Raw genomic sequence first — 14107 nt, forward strand, 5'->3', positions numbered from 1 at the left:
TGGGCTTTTTAACCCTTGACCTACCCTTTCTGAGGAACTTATCAAGGCTCCATTTGCCACTAGACCACCCGTCTTAGGGTTAATCAACTATTTATATTAATTTTATCTATTTTTGTTAGATTAATGCTAGAGTGACATTAGTAGAGGACACACAAGAGACATTTTGACATGATGGTGCGCTTATATTTGTAGATGCATTTTACTCGTATCTCGAAAAAATGCATCTATTAACTTGCACGTGCCACCACATCAAGGTGTTCCCTGCTTAGGTCAATCTAGCACGACTCTTTTTATTATTATATTTATAAAAATTAGAATTTATAAGTATATTAAAATTTGAGAAATTTTATTGGCCCACCAATTTTTATGTACAACACACCAATCCTTTTGAAATCAAGCAATCCTTTACACGTGGATTGGTACATTATAAGTAAAAGTTGTTGTGCTAAAGCAGCTCTTTAATTATTTTGATTTGGGATACATACATCTCTAATAATAAAATTTTATTATAATTGTTATTTATTATTTTTAGGGTGATTTAGTTATATCCCTTATTGTGTTTTTAAATTGAGAACATACCTCTGATCTAGGTCTTCTCTGTCAGGCTAATGTACATGACCTAAATGCCCTCATGTTTGACTTCGAATCTTCAAAATTCAAGACCAAGATGAGATTTTTCAAGTAGAAAACTAATTAATTTTGGTAGAAAAAATCAAGAATTATTAAATATACAGTTATGAGGAAAATAAAAGAATTTTAATTAGAGGATAAAGACAAAAAAGCATTTAGATTTTTTAATATTAATCGCTTGTAGGAAAGCCTAATTATAAGTGGAAAAAAAAAAAATTGCTCACAGATCCGACAGAAATCTGAGATCCACCAATCACATGTACCCACGTCACCACTTGTATTGAATGACATCCTTAATTTACAAAAATAGCACTAAAGTAATATGTGAACACTGTGAGCGAAAAAAAAAAAAACCCTTATTTTTTACAATGAAAATGCTTATCTATTAAACTAACGGTAACGGCAACAGTCTGTTATGAAGTTTCTTAGTTGTGTGGCACTATGGGAGAGGGAGAGAAGGGTTTGTTTGCATGGATGCCACGTGTCTTTTGATGTTAAGTGATCTATGAAACTAGGCAACTACCTTTGCCCATTGTAATGGAGACAGGTGGGAAGATCCTCGTACATACCACATAGGAAAATTGTTGTCTCACCGGTGTGGCCCTCCACTGTGGTTGCACCACGTGGCGATAATGAAAACGACTACCCTTTTTTTATTAATATGTATCTGAGAACTTCTATTACTATACCAATTTTTTTTTAATACCACCCTAATAAGATTAAAAGTAAATAGATTTTAAAAAATGGATAGATTATTTTTAAATTTTGTTAACAATACTCTATTATTTTTCTTCTTCGTGAAAGTCGAGCTAATTAAACCCGAGGGGTTGGCTTAGTTGCAATTTCGAATCGCTTAGTGGTTAATGCCCATAGGTCCTGAGTTTGATACCCATTATGAGCATGGTCTATGGATTGGGCAAAACCCATGTATAAGCTCGGTTCACTGTTTATAAGGATACCCCATTATCTAAAAATAAATAAAAAATCGAGCTAATTAAACTTAAAATTTAATATGAAAACAGAGAGAAATAGATTGAAAAAAAGAAAGAAAATTTTTTCCACAATCACTAAAAGATAACAAAAAAAAATCTAAATACATCCTATTAAATGGAGAGAATGATTGTGTTTTTATGAGATTGAATATTTGTTGTCTAGCTCTTGTTGATTGTCAAAGACAACAGTCCAACCCGTTGATCATAGTTTGTGGTTGATTTCTTTGGATAAAGTGTGATTTTGAAAGAAAATGAGATTTTGATTTAGAGAGATGGAAGAAGGGGAGGTGAGAGAGAGAGAGGTCATGAAAAGGAGGAATAGAGTTGATATATTCACTAATCTGTAATAACTAAAAATATATGATGTAGATGTTTGGTGTTTTACATGTAAAATTTAGTGTGCCAATAAAAATAATACTAGTAATCTTTTTATATATCTTACTCTAAAAAATTGTACAATTTATTTGCATATTATAGACTAATAACATTATTCTTATTAATTAATCTACAAGTGCATATAGAAGAAGAGAGGAAGAGAATTTTGAGGAAACATTTGGAAAATGATCTATAAGACTAATATATTTCTAGAATCGTGATGAATGTATGCAGTCTTGATACATAGTTGACATGACAAGGACATAGAACCCTAGATCGTTTTCATCGGAATACACAAGAAAAAGATGTGTGGTTTTGTGTCCTTGTCACGTCAATTGCGTACCGAACCGCATACCAAGACCACATGCATTCGTCATTGTTCATATTTATATGGATTGCTTTCATTTTTTTCTTTTTTCTTTTTTCTTTTTTCTTTTTTTATTTTTTTTTTAATTTTTTTGTTGTTTTTTGCTAACCGAGTGTCCGAACCAGCTTGCACGCACCACGACTAATCTCGGGAAGGACTACCACAGTAAACCACCGCCATGGTCCCCCAAAAATGGACTGCTTCTTCCTTTGGGATGAAGGTCATCTAAGGATATTACACATGATATGCCCTTTGGACCATAGTCACAAAGTCGGGGTACGGGTTTAAAAAGGCAAGGGAAATCTTTGGAAAAAATATTAAAATTAGAAAAAAAAAATGAGAAAATTTGGGAAAAAGATGATAAAAATAAAAGATAAAAATATATATATATTAAAATTATGAAAAATATATATATCGAATGAAAATTCATTAAATCAAGTTATTCTCATCAAATCCCATATTTTTACATTTATGAATCACAAAATTCTATTATGTATCAAATCCCACATGTAAAAAAACAAGAAAGTGTTTAATTTCTTTTCCTGTGAAAAATAGGGGGGGGAACCTCGGGAATAAGACGGCATTTTTTTCACAAAGAAAAAAAATCATATTTCTTAGTTGTTTTAATCGACAAGGATGCAAAACACGTTTAAAAGGCGATTTTTTCAAAAATTCATCATTTTTTGTTACTATGCTTTGGATCACTCTTATTAGATTTACGTGTCGGATACAAATCTGATTGAAGATTTGTAACCATGGTTGTGAGCAGTAATTTGACATCAACTTAGAGAAGATTGAGAGTACTTTTTCATCCTACTTGAATAAAATGGTTAGAAATCACTAATTAAACGGATTTTTGGTATGTGGGGTGGTCCATGATAGGTGAAAAGAGTTCGCATTACAAGAGTCCTGATAATTTGACCCATTTTTTTTTTTTTTGTGCGCTCCCTTCACTAAATCATACAAAACCGTAAAGGTTTGTCCTTGTGTATCTCGAAGAAAAAAGATTTATGATCTTGTGAAGGGAGCATACAAAAAAGAGAGACAGATTAACACGACTCTTATTATAAATATAATTGAAAAATATTTGAATTTAGATTTGACTTTATGCAACTTATATTTAGGTTTTGTTCCATTTAAGTAGTTTTTCTCTTATGCATTCTAAACCCATGAAAGGTGTATCACATTAATATTATTTTTGTTCTTTTTTGTGGGCTTGAATATAGAGGATATATTTTAGGGCTATTTGGCTACTTCTATTAAAAGAAAAAACAAATGTATGTCAATTAAAGAAGTATTATTCACTATTTCTAGGTTTATTGATGTGAATATCTGGATCCAATGCAAAAAAAATCAAAAGTCAAGCAACCTAATTTTATAAAATAAAAAAAAATAAAAATAAAAAAACTCTCTATTTGTTATAATTTCCATTTTTATTTTTATTTGGGGATATCTAAGTTGGTGAACGAGGATTGTGACGTAAATGGTATTATTGGTCTAAAACTTTACTATTTCATCGATGTGGCACCTTTTCATTCAATATTTCTCCTATTGTTTATCTGTCGTCATCGTATTCAATTTCCCATCTCAAATATTTTAGGCTTTTATACCACCACACTCCAATTTATTTTAAATATATGCCACTCTAGAAAAATCTCCTTTTGTTTAAATTCTAATTTTGATCTGGGTTTTGGTGATTATTAGATAGAGTCGTGTTGGAGTGACCTTAAGATTGGACTTCATATAGTACATTTTGATGTGAAAGTGGATGGAAAAAACTTCTATGGTTCTCATACACTTTCACGTCACATGCGATGTGAGATCCAATCTTGAGGTCACTTCAGCATTGTTCAATTAGATATACCCATGTTTTCAAATTGATGACGTTCCCCTTGACTTCATTTTTGCATGAGAGACTAACTATAATTATCGAAACACCCTCATCTTCAACCCATGACGAAAGCTCTAAATATTTTTTTCTCCAAAAATCCATGGTAACCTATTAAAGCTTGCTTGCTTAAATCAAGCACTTTCAGACTCTTGACAAAAAACCCTGATTTTTCTTTCCAAAAAATCTATCAACTTCAACCTTAATCAAAGCTATATCTTGTTCTTGAGGTTTGATGGTTGAAGGGAATTATAACCTCTTGGTTGAAGATGAAAAATATTTTTTTTAAGCTTAGATGTTGAAGATGATGGAATTTATTGCAAAATCAATGTTTTTGGGTAAAGGTTTAAGACAAGGGCGTTTCAACCATTTTACATTCTCTCGAAGAAAACCAAAGTCAAACGGTAAAGCAAAGCATAGGTGGGTATCTCTAATTTTTACCAAAATCAGTATGGATTCTTCAAAATTATCTAACGTTAAAAACAAATGGTGTGCCTATATAACCTGTCAAATAATAAATTCATGTTGTATGATTTTATAATAGGATGATGGTTAATCAGTATGTTAGAAGTTTGGGGTATAGTCATACTATAATGGTGTGCTAATATCATAATCCCATAGTTAAATTGCTTAACAAGGCCGGGCCTATTTAAAGTTTTTGAAATGGCATGCCCAAGCTCATCCCATTGACTGACCCTATACTTACTTGTCTGATTGAAAAAAAAAAAAAAAAAAAACTCATTGTTAATGTTGCCCGATTACCCAACCCGACCTATCCAATTATTAATTGGGTAAGATCCTAAGACCCAACCCGATCTACCGCCCCATGTGTAACATCAACTCATCACCATTGCAAAACAAACTCAAAACTGAACAACTGACAAACTCATCAATAACATGAACTACATTTCTTAATCAAGTAAATTTTGATGTGGGCCTTAAGAATTGCCATCTTTACCACACATAGTGGGGCCTACAATACCTTTTAGAATTTCTCTTGTCAAATCACTTGGGACCCATCTTGATCTAACATGGTGGTCATTAATTGAGTTATAGTCCCACATAATAATAAAAAAATAAGGACCTCTGATCAAGAATGGTTACATGCATTCATCCACCACCTTTCGCGCGAGAGGTGCAAACGTTTGTTCAAGAGTAGCTACATGACCCATAACCTTATTGAAAGCTTAATTGTGAGCGATATGTAGCTGAGGATCGAAGGCATGAAGCCTAGTATAGAAAACAATGCTTCTAATAGATCTTTCATGTCCTCTTGGTGTTTGAACCCATGATTCGAGTTAAGAATGCCCATAAGATGTAACTTGAGGCTTCCATATGCTCAACATGGATGGGTCCCTTAGGGGTGATGTAAGAGGAGGAGGTGGAATCATCAGAGATCACAATGGTAGAACAATCAAAGCCTATGCCGAAAATACGCAAAGGAGGTATGTCCTTGCTTATGAGCTTCACACCATTTTAAAGGGTTTGACCATAGCAATCACCCTAAATATTACGTCTCTAAAGGTCAGAGCTTAATTTAAAATTGTTACTGAGTGCATCAATGAGAAGAGTAAAGTTCCTTGACAAAAAGAAAGGCTAGTAAAAACTATCAAGACAAGAGCAACGGAATTCCAAAGGGTTGATTTCAACTTCTGTTATAGAAAAACCAACAAAGCTGTAGACTTTTTAGCCTCTCATAAGACTTCTCTAGATAGTTCGGTCTTGGATCCTATGGAGCTCCCTAATAAGCTAAGAAATATTATTTGTAAGGATGCCATTGGGCATGTCTATGATAGAGAGTAGTTTCTTCTCTTCTCTTCTGGTTGGGGTCTGCCTAACCCCACTTTAACCTTAAAAAAATTAGGGAAATGTAGACATACCACTCCACTTTTGGTGAATTATTTGAATTACCCGATTATTTTTAAAACCGATGACAAACCCCCTTGATCTCGGTCTTCCCTCTTGGTCAAGTGAAAAATTATCTAAATGCTCACATATTTAATTTATAACTAAAAATCAAAATCCAAAAAACTTGACGTTTCTCCCACAAAATCAGTCATCTTTAAGTTTTACAATCAATAACTTTTAATTTGTTCAACCTCATCTTAAAATCCATCATTCGGAATCAATGTTTTAAAAATCAGACCGATCATCATCGACCCATATAATTGAATGGGTTGATCCAAACTGGTCCAATCAGCTGGTTGAACCCATAAATGAAATATTAAGTTGGTATTTTTGTTTTTTCCCCAAACCAAGTTACTTCAACTTTAAAAACATGATCTAATACCACACGAGTATAGGTTACAAGATTTTAGTATTTAAAAATATAATAATAAATTAGAAAGATAATTTTTCACCATTGAATTTTAATTTGAAATTTATAAGTCTAGTGGTCGATCATTTTCAAAGCATTGAAAAAAATCAATACTTTTATTTTATTTGTTTTAAATCTGGTCTAGGATCTCTAGGCATGAATTTTGAAGGGTGGTTGTGTTATTTTTCATCAATGTAAACACACGAGAGGCGTGGACATGTTAAAAATCACCCTAAAATTGGACTGGTCCTTTGAAAAATCTGTCTGGATTACCCGTTGAACCGGATGGTCCTATGGGTTTTCCAAATTAACTTTTTTACTCAACCCATATAAACTACTGGGTCTGGTCCGGTCCAGTTTTTAAAGAAGAACTTTACCTTAAGATCCTTAGGTTCCACTCCATTATCGCCTAGATATTTTTGGAGCATTGGTTTGGGTCTTAACGATCCAAAGCCCAGTTATAGATTTTCTTGTCAAGATGAGAATGGAAAATTATAATTTCAAACCTACAGCTGAGATTGGATGATATTTCTTGGAATTCCAAGTGAAACCCATACCGATCTTTGGGAAAACTGTGTTTTTCCACCCATCTCAGATAGCACCATCAAGAACATCTCATGGCATCAGTCATTTTCCTTTACCAAATTAATGGATTTAAAGCCACAAGACAAGAACCCATATTCATTAAATTTGGACTCGGACAATGTCACACAGAAACGACTTACAAATCTGACAAACTCCAAAAAGAGAGACCTTGAAGTAAGACAAAACGAAAATGACGAAACCACCCGATGTCAATCAACCCCTACATCTTAAATAATTGCAGGCTATGGACGATGTCAACTTTGAAAACAAAAAACTCATGGGTTGTCGATAGTTTCTGCCTTTGAATCTTCGTTTTGGAGAAATGGGTACTGAAGTTTCAGAGCTACTCAAATTTGTGATCTTGGGTCTTGGGGTAATTGTCTCCATTTTGTTCACCATTGCTCCAACTCTCTCTCAACTGATCATGAGAAACGTGAAATGGTTAGCAAGAACAAAGAATACAACTATATCTCGAAATAAATTAGATGATTATGATCATCGTTCCAAATGATGATCCCGACTTTTAGATATCCTTAAGACTTTCTCGGGATCATTCTCCACATTTTTACATAAGCATCTAAATAAATGCATACGGATCAGATGGTCATGATCTCATCAACTAGGTGAAGCACCTCGAATGGTCAAAACATACCTAAAGTGAAGAAACATGAACATAATAGGGATATAGGTTTACCTTTCCAAGGTGCTGCTTCTGGTACCGATAGCCCTGTGAACATAGCAAAGAAACGTTTAACATAAAGCATCGTGTCAATGTAAAACATAGCATTTCAAAACATGGTAGCATAGCCATGGCTACACAATTCTTGTTGACCAACCTTGTCAGTGCCATAAATGTAGTCACAGTAGGTGAACACCGAAGCGAAGTTACTCTGGCTTTTTCCCCCGACATAATGATGATAATCATGATACTCTGCACCACCATAGAAAGGAATATATTTTGTGGGACTCCAAGGGAACTCATACCTGTATGACATTACATTAGTTCAAAGTTGCTGTAAATATCTGATTTTTATTGAACATAGAAGTGTTCATAAGAACGATCCAGAGAGTGGTCCATCAGATAGACAGACGACATTCCCAATCCCATCTTAACAGTTAATGAGGAATGATGTGCTACCTTTCACCCACATTAATATACATGAAGTTCTTCTTGTCCAAGTAAAGGAAAGAGACATTTGCACATGTAGCTGCCAAAAGATAGGCATACATGCCAATCAATCTAGAATATTCTATTAATTGGATGCAGTTCTTATGGACAATTAAAAAAATTTCCTCACACTGAATGAATAAAATTTAGGATTGCTGTTCGTAACCTCTAAAATGATGATTAATCAGAATGGTTAGGACCATCCAATGATGTTCTATACTTGAGGTTATGAGCAGTACAAGAGATGAGTCAGAGATTGAAAGGCCTGGAAGAATGAGCATTTGCACCAATTATATGGCATCAACAATGTGTGTAACACCACTCCTCTATGGGTGAGGATTGAATCCTTGATTGTGCAAATTTTGCTGCAATATTTTATAAACATATATGATAATTGGAGAGCCTCTGTGTGTGTGTGTGCATGAATGGGAGAGTGTCTGTATGTTTCTTGAGAGAGCAAGGTATGATATGCCTCACAAGAACAAAAGTCTAAGGGCATCCTCCAAAAGACACATTCTATTTATAGGTAAGAATATCAAAGAAAGGGTTATATAGAGCCCATAGGTGGTTAGGGTGTCGGACCAGTCATTTGTGGAAAGAGAGGCAAGTACATCCAGAAAATCCATTGTGACGTCAACCCTAAAATTCTGAAGGAATCCGTGAAACTGAATTTTCTTTTCTGAAACAACACAAACAATGAATATTTACTATCCATGGCAACAACAAACTCACCCTCAAGCCTATGTTTCTTACTAGCACTCCGTACATATATACACATACATATTGATAGGTAATACTCCAGATGTTCTTTATAAATATACAAATACAATGCTAGACAGAACTTATATGCGGCACGTTTATGTTTTTCAAAACATCAACTACAGAAAAAAAAAATCCTGGTCCGAGTAAGGTACGTATGTCCCAAACTGTGATTTTGGGCCTTCTGTATTTATGGTCCAAGTTGAGCAGGGATTTTGTGGGCATCTGCTAGCAGGACTTAGCGTGATGGGATTCTATTTGTGGCTCTTAGTTTGCGTTTCTGTAGTTTTCAGTGTAGTTTTTGTTTCTCTTCTTTTTCCCTTGTACGGTGGGCTATCTCAGACTCCTTTTCTCTTTCTTTCTTATTAATAAAAATTTTACACTTATCAAGAAAGAAAGAAAAAATCCTGGTCCAAATTATGACAACTAATAGAGGGCTTGTCAGTGCACAACCCATGCAAGTTTGGTGGGACCTGACCCTTTTCGCATTCGAAACATTAACTTATGATGTGATCTCATTTATTCCAGAATAATTGCAGCCTAGTTCAATTCCACTAATCTATAATTCTAGTCCTACCATTAAGCATCTTATAGAGAGCTTATCAATGCTTAAGCAATGGTGAAAAAGACCCAATCATCGTGACTTTAAACTCGGACTCTCTAATGTAACGTTATGGTGTTCCATATGCAAACCAATAAGGGCTTGTGATAAGTGTCAGGAATAATGTAGCAAGGACACATCATTTTCAGGATTTTTTCCTCGTCAAACACGACATGCATATACACATCCTTTAGTGTAACTTTTTTATTCCATCCTCCACACTAATTTATTAAGTCATTAAACACAACAATGGTTTTATAATATAAATATACTTTTATTAAGTTACAGGGCATAAAAATGTTTTCCTTCACTTTTCATAGACTTGTTTCCTTAATTTTACTAAAAAAATTATAAGCTAAAATATTACATCATAACACATGTATGGGTTGTGCGGTGTGCCGATATTTGACCTTCTCAAAGATATTGTGTCAAACACCCATGTGCCCATGTTGGACACCAATCTTTGTCCTTGATAAATAGGTCCAACAATGTGTACCCAACACATATGCTAACATGGCCGTGCCGTTTATTTCATAAGTTTGAGAGTTTTTTTTTTTTTTTTTTTATACTCAAGTTCATGACAAAAATACAATATAGAAGGAACATAACTAGATAAGTTGATGATACACATTAAAATCATCTAGAGAAATGTAATGACATAGAGAAACAAAAATTATAATAAATAAAAGATTTGGATGGTAAAGTGTGTCGCCACCATGTGTGAGATGTGGCTATGACATGAAGATTTATAAAAAAATGGATTGTTGTAACCAAGATCACACCATATTTTCAAGTCATTTTGACACTCAAGTGCGGCTAAACCATAAAGCATTACATTTAAATAGCTGGATGCCCAATGTACCATAAAAGCAAGTGACTTTAGAAGCAAGCAGAGATGGCCTTAGATGAGCAAATACCACAACCCAACTATAAAGAAACTAAGTTCTTTCAAAAAACATTGCCAATGTAAATGTGTACTTCCCTGCTTTCCTAAGAGCAACTCCAACCAGCCCTTCTCAAAAACACTATTCATTCTCTAAAACATGATTCATTCGCTATTTGCTTGAAAAAGTTGAAGAGTGACGGTGACAAAAATGATATTTAAAACATGTTTCATGATAAGAGAAGTCAAAAATGACATTTATGAAAAAAGAAGGATAAAATAAGTATTTAAAAAGGTGAACAGTGATTTTGTGACATGAACAGTGTTTTAGAGGGGCTTTCTCTGGTTTAAAATCGGGTAGGATTAGGTTCGGACATCTCTATCTTTAAATTTAGAGATTTAGAGACCAGTTGGAGTTTTGCTATAACGAAGACCTTCAAAATAATCCATTTCAGTCCCAACTCTAATCCGCTTGTTGAAGGTAAAATAAAACAAAATTTTCAGTTCTAATAATACTTCAATATCTATAAATTGAAAGAAAAAAATGTAGAGGAGAAGAACGACTGGATCAATATGTCATAACTAGCAGACATAAGATTTGAACCATAAGAACTGGGATTATATAATATGAGTTTGGCATAATATCATAAACTTAAAATAAAAAATAAAAAAACTTTGATAATGGATGAGAACATGAATCAAAAACCCAAGCCTCATTGTCAATTTCAGAGCTCATAATGACCACCCAACTACTGAAAAATCAGAGTAAAAACAAATGAAAATCCCCATTGACCCACCTCTCCATCCACATCTATGAATCAAACTATCAAACCATTAACAGATACTCTTGAGTTTCACAGGTTGGTTAAAGATAAACCAATGTAGTATAAACAATTAAACACTTCAAAAATCCAAATTCTTTAAAAACAACTTGCGCAAAAATATCTAACAAAGAAATACTAAATTAGAGAGAGACAATTAAATGAAAAAATAAATAAACAATCAACTAATCTACAAGCATACCCGCTGTGCGTTTCAATGGCCTCAATCTGCCGCAAAATAATCCAAAGCCAGAATGTGATCATATGGCCAGGAGCAATAGCAGGGCCAAGAAAAGATGGAATCCCAAGAATCAAAACCTCGGCCCAATGAGCGTAAGGTGCCGCAAACCCAATCGGGGCCGTAAATTCATGGTGAACGCTATGGATCTTCTCGTACCCCCATTTGCAATGTAACAATCGATGGATCCAATAATTCCCGAAATCTTCGACTATAAAATACACCAATAACTGCAAAGCAATCTCCCAACCTGATGGCAACGGCAAACTCGTCCGAATCCCAACCCACTACATCAACAAAAACAACAAAACCCCTAAAAAAATCAATAAAGATCCTAAATTTCTAATTAAAAACCCTAATTTCCTCAAAAATGAGTAAAAATATTTCCTTGACATTTGGATATGAAAAAAACAAGAAAAACACCAACACCCCCATAAAAAATCAATCAAAGATCCTTAATTTCTAATAAAAAAACCCTAATTTTGCCCTAAAAAATGAGTAAAAATATTGCCTTGACAATTGGATATGAAAAAAAAATACAACAAAGACACCAAAACCCCCATAAAAATCAATCAAAAATCCTAAATTTCTAATAAAAAACACTAATTTTCTCAAAATTAAGTAAAAAAATCTTGCCTTGACAGTTGGATATGAAACGAGTTGCAGAGGACCCACGACTAGAAAAAACATCCGCATAACGTCTTTATAGCATCTAATCATATCTGGGTAAGGGATCTGTACTTTAGGTTGAATTTTGTACTTGTAAATGCTCTTCGATCTCTTGAGCTCCATGAACAATAATGGGAGAGGAACTAAAGAGAAGACACAGAACAAGAAGACAATATTGTGGCAGTAAAGGAAGTAATCGGACTTGCGAGCAGAGTAATTGAACCATAACGTCTCGGCGTAAGTTAGCTCTCGGCCTAAAGCTATCTCTGCTTCTTGTAAGGTCTGGTAAGGCAGCATTTTCGACCAATTGTTGTTGTTGTTGTTGTTGTTGCAGAGCAGAGAAACTGCAACAAACGAAGATGGGGAGAGAGAGACAGAAAGATTAATTAGGGTTTTGTTGGACTGAAACGGATCGAAAAAACAAAACCAGATTCGGAGTCCAAATGGATGGTAGAGGGAAAACTTCCATGAAACCAGGCTGTCACGCGGGAACGATGTTTCTGTGTGTGTGAGGCTGTACGTATCTATATATAATGGACGCGCGTAAGACAGGGACTTATCTGAGATATCTGAGATAGAATGATCCTGTACTTCCAAAAGACATTTACAATCTGACTCTCGGATTACATTCCACCCCACATGTCACATTATAGGTTTTCAAAAATATAAATATTTTCTTTTAAATGAATTAATGGATCAATCAAGAAGATATTTGTGTATTTAGTATAGATTTTGATTAATAATTCTCAACCTTCTCTTATTATAATATGATAATGGCTAAGATCAATAAAAAAATTTCCAAGTGAGGCACACTTTGGATTGTTGGACGTTTTCAGAGCATTAGATGTTAATGTCCTCATTGTCGTAACATTTAATCTTACTCGTATAGCGTAAATGTTCTATTTTGGTTAGCATATCATTCTCATCGTCTTAAATCAGATTGTGGATAGTTGTTTTTTAGCATATAAGAGGTTTGATATTTGATTAATATTAGAAAAATGCTAAATTAACATGTTAATTTGCACGAATCCTTAGATGTTTTTCTTTGAGCGGTGAGTGTTGTACACTTTAGGAAAATTAATGGTTCTCTGAGTGTTGAAGGTAGTATTGTAGGAAGTCAGTATTATATAGCTCTTAGTATCATTTGATCAATCAGATAGAATTTGTTAGTGTGGTTGATTTATTATTATCTCTACTACGGGCTATTTGTTGGTTGTCAGATAAATTTTTTCCATGAGATAAATTTTTTCAAATTATTTTCAATTAGTTTTCTTATATTTTCCCGCACCCACTTGATGTTTTGCCTCAATTGTCATTAGAGATCAGAAAAGTCATTACAACTCTATGGGATTTAGCAATATTTCAAATTATTAATGTAGCAATATTTATTTGTATTGATTGTCACAATATTTATAACAAAGAAAACATTTATATCCAAAATCTCAAGCGAATGTTAATATCATCCACCACATTAACTATTCAATAATATCTTTTTTCATTTTGTCTTTTAATAAAAAAGATAATAGTATATTAGTTTTTTGCATAGTAAATATTAAAGACATTTTTATCTTTTAGTTTAAATATTTTTTTCTAGTAAATACTCTAACCATCAATGTCAATTTATTATGTAAAAGACTAATAAATGTTTGTCTTTTTCATTAAAAGACAAAACAATAAAATATATTATTAAAAGAAAAAAAATGTGATGGAGAATGATAACGTCCAATGAGGTATTGAACGTTAGCATTCCCCTACATTTATACATTATAAAACACAATGGTGGGATCTACTTGTGGGGTGTATACATCCCCATC

At 33.6% G+C, this 14107-nt stretch overlaps 1 protein-coding gene across 1 annotated transcript; it reads right to left on the reverse strand.

Annotated features, from left to right (window-relative positions):
• Positions 1–7220: 7220 nt before the first annotated feature.
• LOC147389521 (methylsterol monooxygenase 1-1-like) lies at positions 7221–12801 on the reverse strand. The gene is made up of 5 exons (XM_086418019.1): positions 12261–12801; positions 11589–11911; positions 7991–8138; positions 7849–7881; positions 7221–7572 (listed from the first exon to the last, which is right to left on the reverse strand). Exons 1-5 carry the CDS (start codon positions 12588–12590, stop codon positions 7498–7500), a joined length of 909 nt encoding a protein of 302 aa, XP_086274145.1. The 5' UTR covers positions 12591–12801; the 3' UTR covers positions 7221–7497.
• Between the last annotated feature and the right edge of the window lie 1306 nt (positions 12802–14107).

Source organism: Akebia trifoliata, chromosome 12 (genome assembly GCF_017979445.1).
Source record: "Akebia trifoliata isolate Shusen 1 chromosome 12, ASM1797944v1, whole genome shotgun sequence".
Lineage (NCBI taxonomy): Eukaryota > Viridiplantae > Streptophyta > Magnoliopsida > Ranunculales > Lardizabalaceae > Akebia > Akebia trifoliata.

Excerpts from the sequence above, each read along its gene's own strand:
- LOC147389521 (XM_086418019.1), bottom strand. The coding sequence starts at position 12,590 with ATGCTGCCTTACCAGACCTTACAAGAAGCAGAGATAGCTTTAGGCCGA. Across the intron at positions 11,912-12,260 it reads TTTCATATCCAACTGTCAAG|TGGGTTGGGATTCGGACGAG; the intron begins GCAAGATTTTTT and ends TTGTTGATGTAG. Across the intron at positions 7,573-7,848 it reads AGAAGCAGCACCTTGGAAAG|TTGAGAGAGAGTTGGAGCAA; the intron begins GTAAACCTATAT and ends TCTCATGATCAG.